General features: G+C 46.7%; 1 protein-coding gene across 3 annotated transcripts in view; it reads right to left on the reverse strand.

Moving 5' to 3' along the window:
• Positions 1-2,099: 2,099 nt before the first annotated feature.
• The window catches only part of NKTR (natural killer cell triggering receptor), a 32,104-nt gene continuing 16,678 nt past the window's right edge, over positions 2,100-17,525 (reverse strand). For 2 of the 3 annotated variants that reach the window (XM_063303293.1, XM_063303295.1), the window contains 11 exons: positions 16,461-16,490; positions 15,334-15,479; positions 13,639-13,849; positions 12,881-13,033; positions 11,634-11,721; positions 10,701-10,846; positions 7,059-9,923; positions 6,866-6,961; positions 6,214-6,273; positions 5,385-5,489; positions 2,100-3,770 (listed from right to left, as the gene is read on the reverse strand). In XM_063303293.1, coding sequence (XP_063159363.1) covers positions 3,692-3,770; positions 5,385-5,489; positions 6,214-6,273; positions 6,866-6,961; positions 7,059-9,923; positions 10,701-10,846; positions 11,634-11,721; positions 12,881-13,033; positions 13,639-13,849; positions 15,334-15,479; positions 16,461-16,490 — 3,979 coding nt within the window. In that variant the 3' untranslated portion in view covers positions 2,100-3,691. The remainder of the gene's footprint in view (positions 3,771-5,384; positions 5,490-6,213; positions 6,274-6,865; positions 6,962-7,058; positions 9,924-10,700; positions 10,847-11,633; positions 11,722-12,880; positions 13,034-13,638; positions 13,850-15,333; positions 15,480-16,460; positions 16,491-17,525) is intronic. The other variant, XM_063303294.1, reaches the window with a different exon arrangement.

Genomic DNA, 17,525 nt, shown 5'->3' on the forward strand with positions numbered 1-17,525 from the left:
GCTGTTTGTCATTCCGGAAGGTGACCTGCAGGAAGGCAAGCTTTCTCCTGCTCTGGATGGGGTCACACCTTCCCAGAAAGAAAAGGCGCATGCTGGTCTTGAACCCTGGCGTCTCAGGTAGAGGAGGAAGCTGAGAGCATGCTGCACCAGCTGTCACTCACACACCCGTGCTGGCACTCTTTGAAAAACCCCAGAAACGCAGTGTGCCGTGGTAGCTTCCCGTTGTGGGGACTGAAAAGTTACACCTGGTCTAGGAAGTTTGGTTGGTTCAAAATACAGGGTCCTGGACTAGCAAGACCATCTTACGCGGGTTCTAAAACGGCACACAGCTTTCTGGGAGAGCTAGCCAAATGCTGCTGCTGGTTTTTTGAAACCTAAATAACTTCAGCTCAGGTTGCTTGAGAAAACCTTTTTTTTTTTTTTTTTGGATTATGATCCTGGCTGCTCATTAAAGCAGCTGGGTCTTTTAATACAACTCATTAAAGCAGCTGCATTAAAAAAAGCTGTGGAAATCTAAAAACAATTCAGCTGCTTTAAAGAGGTGTTGCAGTGACATTCCTGTGCATCGTGAAGCATCTCTACTGAATCAGTTTTGAAGCATATTTAGCATCCAGCAGTTACCCTACTTCGTTTGAAGTGTCTACAATCTAAGATTACCTGCGTTGCCACAACAGCTGCATCTCACATTTCCAGGGGGGAGGGGGCTTAATGCTCTCCTTCATAGTTGCCTCAAAACCAGAGAGGAATCCCCCTTCACTCTGGCAAGATGGTCTTCAGAGTCATCCAGATGGCTTCTTCTGCGCGGGCAAGACTTCCCCCCACAGTACTCATTTCCCATGGATTCCAACCTTCTGCTGCCATCTTTCTTTTGGGAGCCTCTCTAGTATGCTTCTCTCAAACTGGTACTCTTCAGAACTTCTGACGCCAGTTCCCAAAATTCCCATGTCTTTTAAAAATACTGGGGAATTCTGGGAATTGAAGTTCTAACACATCTAGAGCTTGATTTGAGGCCAGCAGACAAACGTACACAAATCTAGGCCAGCTTGCTTGAAATACCAATGCCCATCAGTCTGTCATGTGCTGAACTTAGTCTTAGTTTTACAGCCCACCGTGTGCCATCTGCAGACGAAGAGGGCGTTCACGGGCACATCTGCAGCAGGTTGGGCTGGGAGGCTAAGAAAGGCTGAGTTCCGTCAGATGAGAGACCATCAGAGAACCAGCCTCTGAGAACTGGTCTGAGGCCACTGGCTTGATTGTAGAGTCAAAACGCCTTCTGCAGTGCCCAAGAAATGCCACCTGCAGGTATTCATCAAATCATCAGTACTTGAATTTGAGGGGTCCCTAGCCCCGAGTGGGAGAACCTAGTCAATATATGCCGATCTTAAAAATATAACCCTGGGAAACAGAAAATGATTGCCAGTCAAATATAAGAAAAGGTGGTGCTCAGGGTTGTAAGGAAGGCCACAACTGGTCCTCACACTTACAACCGCCACAGTGTCCCCACAGTTGTGAAATCACAATTTGGGTGCTTGGCAGCTAGTTTGCATTTATGACCGTCGCAGCATCCTGTGGTCATGTGATCTCCATTTTCAACTTCCCGGCTGGCTCCTGGCGAGCAAAATCAATGGGCAACTGCATGATTCACTTAACGACCATGTGGCTCACTTAACACCTGCGATGATTTGCTTATTGACCACCACAAAAAAGGTCATAAAATTGGGTCAGATTTGCTTAATGACTGCTTCACTTAGCAGCCAAAATTCCAGTCCCAATTGTGGTCGTTAAGCAGGGACTACCTGTTCAGAAGTGGTTTGCCTTGTTCCAGAGTATTTTTCTGACTTTCCAACTAAGTCTACAGGCCCACAGATTTCCTGAAGGCTCCCCATCCAAAAACTGAACAGGGCCAACCCTGATTAACTCTTTGAGATTGGCAGCATACTAATGCATTCATTAATAGAATTGCTTTTTCTGCACAGCTACAGAATTTGAAAAACAGATTTCTCTCCATGTTTTACATCCCTGAAAAACTTTTAAAGTTCTCCCATAAGCGGATAGCTTTTAAATGAATATCAGGTGATTAATACCTAGAAACCAACATCTAATATTTAAATGATTCATATTTTTAATTTCATCAAAGGAAAAAAAAGCATTTTAAATGTACATTTTGGCTCCTAACAAAAAGATATTTGAAACATTTATGAAATTAGGAGTGCATGAAATCCTTCAAACTGTTTTGAATGTGAAATGGGCTGCTTTCAATACCCGTGGGGGCATTTCCCCTTGAAACAGCCTGTCTTGCAGTCAAAATGGCAATCCCATATTTAAGATGCAAAGTTTCAAGAATTTTGTGGTTGAAGCCGTTCAAAACAAAATGTTCTGCATAACTCCGTTATGAAATTATACAGCATTTCAGCATCATAGAAATTTAACAAATTCACTATCAGCGTAACAGATTAAGAGTCATTTCCCATCACTAGGTAACAGTGTTATTTCTGCTGTTTTAAAAAATTATTCAGTATGAAAATTTTGTATATCCTGACATTTTGACTTAAAAATGGATTTTTATCTGCTGAATCAAAACAGTGGAACAAAATTCAGTGCTCCTGAAAATTTCCTAAGATAAATTTACAGTTTGCTATCTTTGTCGACCCCCTTCTTGGTATCAGACCTTGAAAACAAACTTCAGATCTGCCTTTGTCTGACAACTACAGTTCAAATCTTAGAACGCTAGCACATCGAGACATGATGAAAATCCAAGGCCAGAAGACCATGGGGAAATGCCAGGGCGGTTTCTCCAGGGCGATGTCGCATTCCCTGAAGCCTGGTCGAGAACAAGTTCTCCAGAGGAGCTGTTTAATAAATACTTAGCGGTGAGGTAATAAAGGACAAACTAACTGCATCAAAGTCTTCTTTTAAAAATAACTAGCTGATTTCACAAATGTGAGACATGAGACCATTGTTCTCGTTTCTTAATTGGATAGAGAACCGAAACTGAACGCCGTCTAGCATTGCTTGGAGTTCAGACACAAAAGATCAGCTACGTGCCTCGCACCCAAGTCTGCCTTATATCTGCAATGGTGTATCAGGTAAAAGTGACCAAAATACCGGATGGGAACCAGCTTTAACTCCTGTGATTCCAAGTGTACGTGACACCTTGCAGACTTGGTGTCCCAGAATTCCCAGACTAGGTGTCCCAGAACTCCCAGAATTCATAGCCGTCATGGTGAATGGCCTATCCGCCATTATTATTCCTGGAGCTGTAGTGTCACATTTGGAGGGACCCATGTGTGTACGAGATACCAAGGGACCATTACCTCAGCATTTAAGGGCAACTTTTGAAGCAGGTACACCAAAGATGGATTCTTGGTATTATTCTTCACAGTTTCATGCTTACCAAGAAGCCATCCAAGAGATGATTCTGCTACAGAGCTTCCTCTCAAAGGACTAGGCTAACTGAAAGCTGGATCTCACATCAACCGTATCCTCTAGTTTGGAAATGGAACTCCAGGAGACCGAAAACGACTGCCGTAGTAGTCTACGAAAAGGTGGTGCTCAGAGTTTTAAATAAGGCTCCACCTCACTTGGCATCATTTAGTTTTACCTAGACGTTGAGGGAAAACAAAACTTTCACACACACTATGGAAATAAAAAACTTCTGTAATGTATAATTGCTATTTTCAAGCGTATGCTTTCAGCTGTATCTGCTGCTTTCACTGGGACTTCGATAATTAGAATAACTGCGGTCACTTTCACTGTCGGAGCCATAGGATCTACAAGAAAAGCCAAAATATACATTAATGTATCACGCCAGGCACCCACTCCCACTTTAAATATAGACTTTCCCACAACCTGAAGAGGAAAGCTAAGGAAATCTTCATTCTGGGGCATCTTCTATCATCTGTCTCCTCAGAATCCCCTCCTCAAATGTGACCTGTTAGCCTAGTAGACCCCCAGGGGCTTTTCTGTCCTGAAACAGGTTGTACAACTGTTCCCTCTTTGGCTCTCAGATCTGGAGGATTTGCACCCTAGACGTTTGTTTCAGGTGGTGATACTCTAACATTTCTTCTGCTCTGTTGCTGGTCATTGCTTCCCAGTGGTTATGGCTCCAGGCTAGAAACCAGGAGGCTGTGAGTTCCAGTCCCGCCTGAGGCATGAAAGCCGGCTGGGTGACCTTGGGCCAGCCCCTCTCTCAGCCCAAGAGCCAATCAGGCATGGCAGGAGAGTTCTAGTCCCGCCTTGGGCCTGAAAGCCGGCTGGGTGACCTTGGGCCAGTCCCTCCCTCTCAGCCCAACCCACCTCACAGGGCTGTTGTTGTGGTGAAAAGAGGAGGAGGAGGGAGTATTTGGTATGTGTGCCGCCTTGAGTTATTTGTAAAAATAATAAAGGTGGGATAAAATAATAAAAAAAAATAAACACCTAGAACCCAATCCAAAGTTCTTCTCTGGAGCCTTGGAAGGCCTGCCAGGCTACCCCTAGCAAGGCAGAGGGGAGGGTCACTGGCAAGCAATTGTAGGAAGGGAGCCACATTAGTCTCAGGTGGCCAGCAATCAGGAGTCCGGTAGCCCCTTTTCTGACTAACAACTTTTATTAAAAACACCTTTTAACAGAAGTTGCTAGTCAGAAAAGGGTTTATCGGACTCCTGATCGCTTGTGAGCAATGTGAGAGAAATGGTGTGGAGAGGTTTAAATTTCCTTGAGTTGGGAGTCTGTAGCCCTTTGGCACAAAACTTTCACACCTATCTTTTCCTCTCTTTTCCTGACATCCACAAAGTCCAGCCTCACGGGCTAGGGAGGAAGCAGCAGACTGCAGCGTGGGAGAATCCAATCAGCCTATTCTTTGAGGTCTTACGGAAACAGATGCTGGCAGATGTACTGTGCTTTAAGTTTTACTATTATTCTGGATTTTGTCTGTAAGCTATAGGGAAGCCCATGAAGGGAACAGCAGCCTAGAATGGTGCTTCTTAAAGTGTGGTCCTGGGACCCCTGAGGGTCCCCCAAGACCCTCTCAGCCCCCCCCCCCAAATTATTTGCCAGCCTGTGATGAAAAATAATACAATATTAAAATCCCACCAAACAATTGTGAGAAGCGGTAGCGGCAACAGGTGCGGCAATTTTAATTTTTAATACAGTAAGTATCGATAAATATAAGCCACACAAAAAAAGCCCTCTGGGGGTCCTCCGTAATTTTTAAAAGTGGGAAGGGGTCCTGAGAGAAAAAGTTTAAGAAACACTGGTCTAGATGTATCGCTCTGGGCTTCCCCATTTTTGTAAAATGCTGGCAACGGATGAGGGGTGTGAAAACGGAATGTAAAGAAGAGTGTGCGTGCATTCGGGAAATGTCTGCCAGCAGCTCCAGCCACAGCCTAGCTGCTAGGAAAATTTACCTGGAACGCCTGTCGTAGCTCCGAGACCTGTGGTAACTGTCACTCCTCTTGCTTCGGCTGCGGCTGCGGCTGCGGCTGTAGTAACTGTCATAGGTGTAGGATCTGCTTTTCGGAAGGAACCAGAAGCGACCGATTACTTGGCTTAGGATGACTTGTACTGCCCGGTGTTCGTAATTAAAAGAACTGTGTGAAAGTCACAATGCCTTCAGTTTCCCAAGCTTATGCTTCTTGGGGAGGGAATGAGGAATCCTACAAAAGTTCAACAGTTGCAAGCTCTCTACCTTGTTGAGGGCATCAGAATTGCATTTACAACTAAAAATATGCCTGAATCCATGTGTTATTCCTAGGGATTTGTATATTATTCTTCGGGTATTAAACGGGAAAGGAATATAAAAAGTAGGGCTGTGCAAGTGAGGCAGAAGCATGTCAGACCTCGCACAAACACAGCCTCTCTGCTATCCATTACAGCTATTTACACACACACCCAAACACACACACACAGAACTTCCAGCCTGCCTAAAAAATCCCTTGTGACTTCTTCAAAGACTTATTAAAGTCAATGTGACTCTTAAAGCAGCCACAACATTTTCTTTCAGGGTTGCTTGAATGCTTCCAAACTGTTGTTATTCAAAGCATGGCCCTAAGGAAAAGCCCCTTTTCTGATTCATTTACATTTCAGGGCACACTGCTCTCCTGCTAGTTGGGAGATGCAGTAAAACAGACCTGTTCAATTCTAGATGGGCTGGAAACGGAGTCATAAAACAATGATCACGGTACCCATTACAGGTTGCTTTCACAAGCGTTAAAAACAAAAAAAAAAGCGACCCACCTTGACCGGCTCCGGTGATTGTAAGAATTGCTTCTGGATCGGCTTCGACTGTAAGTGCGACTGTTAAAATGGGAAAAAAAGCTTGCTGTAGAATTTTTTTTACGATAATCTGCACGGACCACTTTCCCAGCATTTAAATTTGGGTATTTAGGTCTGAGCGGGTTCAAATTCTTCCCCCGTTAACAGAAAACCCTTCACAAAATGTTCAGAATGGCCCTGCAACTGAGCCAACCGAGGCTTCAAGCAGGAAGGCCACGCCTCCTTCCAGCTGAGCTTGGCTTCGGGGACACCATCCCGCAGGCTCGGGGGCAACAGTTTGGAAGCAGTTGGCCACTGCCGTTTTCCAGAATGTTTTTTCAACTTCCCACCCTAGCTCTGGGATTTGCTGCTGGTCTCCCATCTAAGCAGGAACCCACCCCACCCCTGCTTAGACGTCTGAGATCAGCCAAACTTAGCTGGGTGCGCCCACCTGCTAATTTAAGCAAGGGAGATTCTTCCTGGGGTCAAGCTCTACCCCTGGGGATGGCATGGAAGGATCCGTGAAGATATCCTGGCAATACTACCACAACGGTTCGCCGCAGGCTCAGGGATGCTTCCCCGACTTCCTGACGGGGATTTCTCCAGGACTGTCCCTTCGAAAGGCACCACGTACCTGTGACTTCTGCAACTGTTGTAAGAGCTACTTCGGCTCCTCGAGCGGCCGCGGCTGTACCACCCTCTGCTCCAGCTCCTTGAGTAGCTCCGGGATCTGTGTGTTTAGAGGAAATGCGTTGGAAACGAACACACGCGCACACCCCTTCCAAAACAAAGATACCCCCTTGTAAAATGCATCTGGCTGTGCCCACCTGTAGGAGTACGTAGAACTTCTAGACTGACTCCTGGAGCGGCTGTACGAGAGCGACCTGGTTCTGTGCCTGGATTTGGCGTCCGGCTTGCTCCGCGACCGGCTCCGGCCACTGGACTGGCTGTCCTCTCGGGTCGGGGAACCTTCTTCGCTGGAGCTGTCGCGGTTCCTCGGCCGCCGATTCAGACGCGCGGTCTTTCTTACTTCGTCAAACAGAGAGCCCGGCCTGATTTTGTTCTTGCTCTTAATCTCGATCCTTAGCCCTTGCGGCCTGGATTCCGAGGAGCCGGCGGCCGCGTTTTTCGCTTCGGCGGGATGGCTGGCCGGCGCTGCCGCCTGCAGATTCTTGGCCCCCTGTAACGGTTTCCACTTATTGTCCACAAGGCTGCTTTGGGCATTTTCAGCTACGTCCGTTTTCAACACACTTTCCGGGCCAGCGGCAGCCGGGGCGGCTTTAGGCGTGTCCCTGTTGCGTTCTCGGCTGCCTTCTTTAGCGCCAGTCAATCCTTTAGCGTCAGCGGCCTCTTTTCCACCCTCTCTGCCGGTGCCAACTGGCGCACGGGAGGCGGCACTGGCTTTAATGTCCTGGAAATTTACCTTGAGGCTTACTGGAGAAAGTTCCACGTCCACTTTTACAGGCGAATTGTGGTCCGGGGTACAGATCTCCATATCATCCATCTGTGCAACATCCACCTCATTTTCATTATTCTCCTGAGCAGCAGGGGCACTTCCTGAAACACCCACATTTTTATTTGGATTTGGAACAGGGGCCGATGAAGCTTGTTCCTCGCTGCGTTTATTCAGCTGGCTAGCGGGTGATGCGTTACCTGCCACTCTGCTTGAGGGCACGGTCTCTTCGCTGGACTTCGTGCCATCCTTTGCTCGGCCTTTGGCCTTTCTATCGTTTCCAGAATCCTGATGTTTATTGTTTTCTTTCATCTCCATTTTCACTTGCTTCTCTCGGTCATCCCTTATTCTGGGTTTCACGGCCGTGACTTCCTCCTCCTCCTCCTCCCCAAATTCCAAGGGAGGCTGCCAGTGAAATGCTTCTTTTTGTTTCTCAGCCTTAAGCTTCTTCTCCTTTTTACCCTTGGACTTTTCTTTAGCCTTTTTGGAATGTACTTTTCGGAAGGTTTTTTTGGAACTGCGCTTTTGCCGCCTGGATTTACCCCTAGAGCCCGTGTTGGAACTGGAGCTCTCCGTTTCCGAAGGGGAGGGACGCTTGTTTCCTTTCGAGGCATCTGGGGAGGGCTCCGGTTTTGACTTGTACCTGGGCGGGGAGAGATCTGCATCGGAGTCCGACGTGGCTTCGCCTTCCTCTTTTCCGGAGGACAGCTGCGAGTTTTCTTTACCGTTTCGGTTTCTGTCTCTTTCGGAATTTGAATCAGAGTCCCACTCGCCGCTTGCATGCGTTTTCCTTTTTGGCTTCCGGCCGTTTCTCGGCGTCTCAGACTTCTCTTTCAAAACTTTGCTTTTTGAATGGTCGCTGTCCCGCCCGGACCGAGGCTTCCCTTTGCGCCCGTCACAACCTGAACTTCTCTTGTTTTGCTTCCGAGTCGCCTTGTCCGACCTTAATTGCCGCTTCTCTTGGACGGGCTGGGGCTTAGCCAGCTTTTCACTATCCGTCGAGGCGTCTACGGAGGATCGACCTGCACTCGCTCTCTGCTTCGAAGCGCTCGCGCCTTTTGCGTACGGAAGGGTGCTCTCAGAACTGCTCTGTCTTTTCTTCGACGGCCCCGGGTTCCTCTCCCTGGATCCAGATTTTGTTCGGCCTTCCTGTCGGTCATCCTCGCTCAGGGAGAAGTAAGAGGACGATCCGCTGTAGCACGACTGGTCGCTGGGGAACCTGTTCCCTGGATGGGATCGAACTGTCGAGCGGGACCGAGATCTTGAGCTGGAAGGGCTTCTCGATCCCGAGGACGACTTGGAGCAGGACCGGCTTCGCGACGTCCTGCTGCTGGATTTCCACCAGCTGCCCGAGCTTCTGTTGCTCCGGTCTCTCGAGTAACGGCTCCGGCCGCTCTCCGGACTCTTCTGATGTTTGCGGTGGCAGGAGGAGGGCCCGGCGTCTTTGAGGCCGATCGAGCCGTGACCAGCCTGAGCCGGTATCAGGTGGGTGGTCTTGGCTCTCATCTCCTGAATCCGCTCGTAAGACGGCTTCCACGGCTTCTGCCCGGGCTTCCACCGGGAAGGAGGGGGGCTGTCGCTGAGCGGGAGGACGGGGAGGCTTTCGGCAAGCACGGGCTGCATGGCTAGTTTGTCGCTTGGCGGCAGCGCTGCCCTTACCGGCTCAACGGGGGCCGGCTTGTGCTCCTTTGAGTGAGCCGCTACGCTTCTGGGGGAACTGGGGGCCGTTCGCACTTGCTTCGGGGTGGAACCAGATCTCGACCTGCTCCTTGATCGCGAAGACTTGTGAGCGTTTCTTGATCGAGAACTTCTGGAATAGGACCGGGACCGGGACCGGGACCTGCAGTACGACCGAGAATCTCTGCTGGAGAGGGAGGTCGAGCTCCGCCTACCTCCGTCCGATTTGGACCAGCCTCTTCTAGAAGAGTCATCGCGCGACGCCAGGGAGGAAGAGTGCGACACTCTTTCACGGTCACCCAAGGATTTTGCCCTTCTGGTAGAAGAATGGGAGGATTCCGCGTCTGTGGAAGGAGGCAGCCTTTTCTTTTTAGCTTGCTTGTGCCTCTTGCAGCGTTTCTGCTTTCTGGCCTTCTTCTTGTGCTTTGCTTTTTTCTCTTTCCGGTGTTTCTTATGGTGGCCAACGTGCCGAACGGTACTCAGGTCTGAAAAGCCATTGTGGGACCAAGACCGGGACCTCTGGGACTGACTGACTTCATCCCATCTCCCTGGGTCACTCAGCCTAAGGAGAAGGAAATCAAGAGAGGCGGCAACCCGCTTAGCTGCAGCGCTTGGCTCCTGCTACTCTCCTGCAAGGCAGTAAAAGGCTCAAGAGCTCTGCAGCAGGGCCCCGAAAGACGAAGGGCAGCCTGGCTGAATAACCTGGATAAAGCTGAGAAACACAGCTCTGACGGAGGCATCTTCCTACAGAAGAAGAGCCAGCTGCCACTGGACCTCCTTCCGCAGGCCGAAGAACAAGGGACAGGATTATACCTGGGTGGTAAACAAAGACGGTCTGCCTGCTTTCAGCTGGGGATCTCTGGGCTTAGAGGGATCCGCACTGAAGTAATCAGTACTGTTCACATGGGCTCCCACTTGCAAATTGGGCCTGAGTCTGACCCCAACTTCACGTGCCAGTAAGAGGGCCTGCAACATGCACGAAACGATTGCAGCAGTAACCCTGCTCAGAAACGAGCTGTGATCTAACTTCAGTACAGGACTGCAGCAGCTTCCATGGACGATCGTTCTGAGGGAAGAACTTCTGCGTGCGTCTCTACCCACAACAATCCAGAAACGATCCCACGGGCGCCCCAGGGCACCAGCACTGTATTTCAGACTACATTTAGACCTGCACGCTTGGTGACTGTGCTTTACAATTCAGCCCCCAAATTATCGTCTCACAACAAGCCCCAAGTTGCAACCACGCTCGTTTTTTCCTTCTGACCTCTCACATCTAAGACACATCATTCTCCACAAACACGACACTTAAGAGAACGCAACGCTCTCAGCAAATTCTTACTTATCCCCTTTACTCCATTTCTCTCCACTGGGTGCCCTATAAGCTCTTAACCTCTGCATTTCCTCTTTCCAGTGTGGCGGTGTTTCACTGCTTCCATCGTTATCCGATTCCGTGCAGGAACGAGAGTGAGGCGGCGTGTGGTATCTCTAGAAAAAATGTAACAGGAGACCATTATACAAAATCTACCCGCGCTTGCACACTTCAGGAGCAATTAGCTGTAAGACTGTTTGCAGATAAAGGGTATGGAAGAAAAGGTTCTGCCATGCAGAAGAATTCCTCTACAGAACAGACCTACGTGAGAGTGGAGACCTTGCCTAACTCGTAAGATGGACGTTGCGTGAAGCCCTCCAGAAACTAAATTCATCTCCACTTTTACTGAATCAACCGTCACATTGTCTAATTTTGGGTCTCAGTAAGCCACAAGTTAACAATACAAATGTGTCCTTCCGCTGCTGCCCGTTTCTCAGTCTTACTATTCCTTTAGGTTGCAGAATGCTCTCATCTGTCACCATTTTACGATTTCAATGAAAGTGAACAGAAGCTGATGTAAGCGCCACAGAGCACAAAATAAAACACGGTATCTTTCTGCGTATAGGTAGTTGTTTAGTGACCACAATTGGGACCAGCAACTTGGTTGTTAAGTGAAACCGCAACTGTGCTTATGATCTTACTTCAGCTTTCCTTTGCTTTACAGGTCTGTGAAGGTCATAACTGTGAGAATCAGTCATGGAGTTATTTTCATAACCGTAGTAACTGCGCATGGTCGCTAAGCAAGGCAGTCACTAAATGAGGACTACCTGTATCTGAGTGCATATGTACTATTTATTTGGCCATTCCTATCTAATTACTAAGTTAACAAGCGAGAACAACTTTTCAGTGCTTGTTGAAATAAAACTCTCAGTTATAAATTTGAAAGAAAACAAAAACACATACTATTGTGCCTCTCCCTCTGATTTTTCTTCCAGATTTTGATACAGAAGGCTTCTGATCAGCCAAAACAGGTGCTGCATCAGTGGGTTTCCTTAAGTATTCAGAACAAAAGAAGTATAAGGAAAAATGAACTGGAAAGTTACGAACCAGTTTCTTGTAATCAAAATATGGACTAAACGGAGCAAGTGATGTCAACAATCACATGTCTAATGGGTTATCGCTGTTGTTATCCCAGTTGGTTTGCTATGCAGTCCCACATATGGACAGCACAAGCCACCTTTTAGGACTCTCCTGCAGCCAACCTCGTTACTTTCAATTTTAGGCAAAGCAGCATCTTCAGCTCCCTCCCTCCCTGTCCTAAACTGGATCCAACTTGGATCTGGGGGTAAAGGGCTGTCCTAAGAAGGAAGCCTCTTTCTGCGTGCACCAGACTGCATGGGGCTCTTTCTGATGGAATGCCAAGAAAGATGCTATTAGAAAACAGCTTTCTCCTTGCAGATGGCTGAGAACAAGGTAGAGGTGGGTAATGTGCGGAGTAGGACTTCCTAAGAACGATGCCATTCTCAGCTACTACTATTCAGCGCTGATGCCCTAAACTCAACGGTTCCACTCACCCTGTCCCATCAGTTTCCTGTTATTTTTCATCATCTATAATAGGTATGAAGAACGGTAACTAAAACCACAACAAAAATTGCATGAAGCAATGCCTACGCTGCCCCTCTGGGTAAAACAAAGCTGCTCAGAAACAGAACAGTGATGCTCGCAGGCCTCTGCGAAGCTGTGCGGAATTTAGCCCAAGTTTTTAAAGATGAATTGAGGAGGAATTGCCTGGCACAGCTGATACAAAATACTTCACGAGAGACTTAATCTTACAGTCCAGGGACTGAGAAGAGCCCACAACTTTTCTCACGGTTTTATATATTTCAACTACAGTACGCTCTCGAGGGTATCAGAGGCTGTGACGTTTCACACGCAGCACTGCACATTTCGAACAGGCCATGGTTTAGATACAACTGGGAACAGAAGATGGTCCTATCCGCATCTTCACTGATTTAGTGGAATCTACTGCAGAGGGGTCTGGGTAGATACAACTTCCCTTCCATTAACAAAGATTTTGGCTCCTAAAATATACACTCTTTTCAGCCAACGGGTGATATCTGAAATATAAATAGGCACATTTCATTCTGCCACTTGGGTTGCAAATCAAGACGCAAAGAATTAAAAAAAAAAAGGAAATATGTGATGCCTACGAATCTGGCTCTGTATTTATAACGGGTACGTCTCTTCTGAGCAAAAATCTGTTTTCCGGCACTGGAGGAATCTCTTCAGGACGGACAACGGGTTTATCCCTTTTCACGTTCAGGTCTGCCGACTTTTCATTCGCCTCGCTCCGGTCGGAGCGGCTAGAAGGAAAGAGAGCCGTTTAGGGCAACTGAGGCTACGTTGCACTTTTTTGAAAAGCAGAGCAAAACGACCTGCAGAGCGATACCTATCTGTGGTCAGCTTTCTGAACTCTCTTAGCCTTCCCCTGGTTTGATCCGGATTTAAATAACCCATTCGCTCCTTGCGTTCCTAGAAGTCAATCCAATTCACTCCTCCAAGCTCTCAGATAATTAAAGTCCCTCTCTGTGCTATCAGCTTTGATTCCTTGCTGTTCAGAGCCGCTCCTCAGGGACAGCGGAAGCAGAATTTTAAGAACTCGAGTAACACCGTGGAAACATACACGTCCGCTGTCCTCAGAACAGAGTTTTGGAATCCATAACTCTGTGCTGGCTAGGAGCCCGAGGAATTGCGTCCTGACACGCTAGACCAGTGTTTCTCAACCTCGGCCACTTTATTCTGGGAGTCGTGGTCCACCCGTCTTGAAGTGGCCAAGGTTGAGAAACACCGCATTAGATGGACGCCGAGTTGGAGAACACCAGGCTCTGACAAGCTTATTCCGTAATCCATGAAAAAGGAATCTTTAATTTGTTCCACTGTTACTATTCAATACGTCCCTCGGCCTGACCTGTGTTTGTTTCTCGTCTCCTCCTTCTTCCTGTCTTCCCTTCTTCGTTTCCTCGGCTGCTTGGCTCTGCTCCTCCTCTTGCGCTTCCTCTTCCTGCTTCGCTCGTTTTTGTATTCACTGTCGGAAGAGGATTCCGATGACGACGATGTGCTGCTGGTGGAGGTATCTGAAGCTTCTGAACGAGTCCAGGCTTTTTTCTTCTTCTCCAAAACTGAGGATGATAAAGTTAAATATTTTTATTACCTCCAGAAAATACACGGATTGACAATCGTCAGGGATACAGTTACAATCACGGTTCGTTACGTCGGGAGCACAATTACAGACAAGTAGATGTTGCTACAGGTAGTCCTCGACTTACTACCGTTTGTTTAGCGATGGTCCGAAGTTACGATGGCCTTGGAATGGGCGCTTTACGGCCTGTAAAGCACTTCTGAGCGTCGCAAAATGCGGCACCACCCCACGGTCACATGATCGCATTTCAGGGGCTTGGCAACAGGCTCGCATTTACGACCGGTCGCAGCGTCCCAGTCACACAATTGCATTTTGCGACATTTTTGGCTATTTTCTGGCAAAAAACACCCACCGAGGAAGCTGGATTTGCTTAACGACCGCAGTGATCTGCTTAACGGCTGCTGTAAAAATGGATGCAAAATTGGTTCCGGTCACGTGGTGACTTGACTTATGACCACAACAACTTCCAGTCCCAATTGTGGTCGTAAGTCGAGGACTACCAGTATCTGAAATATGCACAAAAATGCACTGGAGTTTACTTCTAATTCCCTGATGGAGCTATTGGATTCAACTGTATCACTGGGCAGATATAGCAGCCTATGCTCACAGCTGTGACCTGCTCTAGATTCAATGGGATCAAGTTAAAAAACGAATAGGGATTAAGTAAGTGCAGAAGTATGCAGCCATAGCTGCAGTAGTTGCTTTCTGACCTGGGAAAAAAAGACCCAGAATTATTCACTGAAAACCACCTTATCAGGTGCTTGCATTCATTTTGGAAGCCAAGCTTCATGAAGTAAATCAGTAACTGCTTGTATCTTTATTGAATGCACATCTGTCAATAGCACCCTCAGGAATTCCTCTTAATTTTCCCCTGGCTGTGAAATGGTCCTGAAGAGATCTTTCCTCCAGAGAAACTACTGGATGCCCAAGCTTACCTCCTCTTCTCCCTTTGAATAGCCTGCTTATTTTTAGGTAGGGGTGACATGGTATGGCATTATAATGAAAATATTCACGGAGCACAATCCACCTCCAACTATTATTGAATGGTGCCTGCGTAACAGGAACTGCAAACTGCTCCTTCTCAGTTCTTACTCCCTCAATGATTGTGAAACCTGTTATGCCTTCTTTGTACCCAGCCACCCTCTTCTTCCCAGGGCCTGGCGGACAAGTTGCTTTCGTGGTCGAAATGTGAGCAAATAATTTCACATGATAGATATTGAGTATATCTACATGTGCCTCTACTTACAGGTAACTATTCTGCTACAGATTTTCTTGACTGCATATTTAGCATCCAATAAAACCTTCCCCAGGATGACAAGAGAATCTGGCCAGAGTTAAGATGACAATGCTACCAAACGTACAGATTTTCAAAAACTGGTTTCCAAAAACCCAATTCCAATTCAATCTTGCAGGGATTCTAGGACCGTTTTTCTTAGGCACGTCTAGCATGAATGGAAGGCTTACCATCCTTTGCTGATTTTGTAACCAGCACCCCACATTCAATAACGCGCACATCTGCATATGGCCTACTGGCAGGATCAGTTTTCAGATTTTCTATTTGTTCTATTACTTCAAAACCAGAAATAACCAGTCCAAAGACGACGTGGACGCTGCAGAAATAGAAAATGCAAAAGGTACGCTAGATTGTACAGAAGTGGGGACTTACTGGCTCTGGTCACACTAAATATTTCACTGGGCGTGTTGTGTGCGTCCTTCAACCATCTAACTGTCCAAACGACCCACTGAAGTCAAACAGAGGAGACTACATTTAGCCCCAGTCGGACCTAGTTTTGTTTTGGATGGAATTAACTCCCTCACATTGATTCCCCTTACCTCTGGCACTACGGTGAAGCCTTGAAGAAAGCAGCTTTCTCTGTAGTTTTCAACACCGCCCACCCCACAGGCACATTGGGGGAGAAAGTGTAATGGGGGTGAAGACCCCCTCCTGATCTGGTTCAACTGGTTTTTTTTTTAAACCCCCCTTTTTCCCTTTAAAGAGAAAACAAGTAAACAAGGCAGAAAGCAGGAAGGAAAGCGACATCCCTCTACCTCCCTTGCTGGAGCTGGGATGACTAAAACAATGGCTGCAAGCCTGTGGAAAATTGATGGTTGACGGTGCTGGTGGGGTTTGAGTCATTTGTGTCTTGCAAACACAGAAACTGAGGACCCCAAATAAGATTGGATGAACAATGTTTTCTGCACTCAGGGCCAGAATGCCGTACCCTGAAATAAGGGTCTTTGGAGTGAGGTGATTTATGAACCCAATCAATCCCAAATAAAGAAACTACTGAATATAAACATGCATCTCCCCAAACCAGGTTTTAGCTCAACACTATGTGATGATGACATAAGTGAGTCTTGTTCCTTCACCTTTCTCATCCTTATAACCTCCTGGGGCAGAACAGCTTTTCTCAACCTGCTGGCCTGGAGATCCCCCAGGACAACACTTCCCGTAATTCGGTGATACGACGGCAAAAAGCTCAGGTCTGCGTCTGCACTGAGTTTTAGTGGCTGAGCTGGGATTAAAATCTGGTTTCGCTAACTGAAGTCCAGGACAAAATCTCCTAATGTGAAAGAATATGGGGTCTTACCCATCAAGGTGAGGAGCCGGCTTCGTAGTTCTGCTCAACATCAACACGCATGAGATGTTTATTGTTGACAAGAATCAGGTTTTCAGATGGAGGGGTAAAAAGGCAGAATGGCAGGTAAAATAAAAAAGGGAAGAAAAAACATAGCAGTTAATTTAACAAATAAACTTATTTATATTAAATTCAAGAAATGTACCACTTTTTTTGCCACACACTATAACATAATGCTACACTTGAATTTTATTTCTGATTAAGATTAAATGCCTATAGTATAGATAAACAGACTGTCTCCATTTCACCATGGCCAGAACTGGACAAACCATCATGGATTCACTCATATTTCAGGTACTCAGAATTACGATCTGGATCTTGGCAACAACACAGAATAAAGTACATGCTACTAATATGGTTGATACTGCACAAAAACAAATTCTTAAAAGTTAAAACTATTAGGCATACAAACACAATAGTTCCAAACCAACTTGTCTCCAATTATTTTTCTAATTCTGCAAATCAACTTGAAACCATTCACAGCTTTGGAAAATTAGTACTAAAATTTATTAGTAGTCAAGCTTTATTCTAAGAGAGCTTTTTATGCCTTGTTCCCACTCTGTGTTTCAAGAGTTTAATGCCACTGGTCATCCTTCTTGGGGGAATGATGTTCAGTTGTAATCCCAAACAAGGCCAAAGCATTAAGCTTATGACAGTCTGCAATCGTATACATGTCCATTAAGAAATAAATCCCATCAGATTCACTGCAGATTTCGTTGAAACAACATGTATAATGGTTGCAGCCCCAGTATCTGTGTAATTTTGCTCTGTGCTAAAATAAAGTGAACCTTTGAAACAAAGGATTATAGTCCAGTATCTATTGACAATCTGACCAGAAGAATTAGTGTGCCTCGAAAATATTCTGGCATTTGTTGGGGGAAGGAATTGTTTTCAAAGACAACATCATGGCTACCAACTAATTATCAGGAAGCATTTGTTGAAGCTACCATGGAAAATGCATGTGTCTTAATTAACTGTAAAGCAATATACTGTCCTGGTGTACTTTTGCAAATGTCT

Source organism: Candoia aspera, chromosome 4 (assembly GCF_035149785.1).
Source record: "Candoia aspera isolate rCanAsp1 chromosome 4, rCanAsp1.hap2, whole genome shotgun sequence".
NCBI lineage: Eukaryota > Metazoa > Chordata > Lepidosauria > Squamata > Boidae > Candoia > Candoia aspera.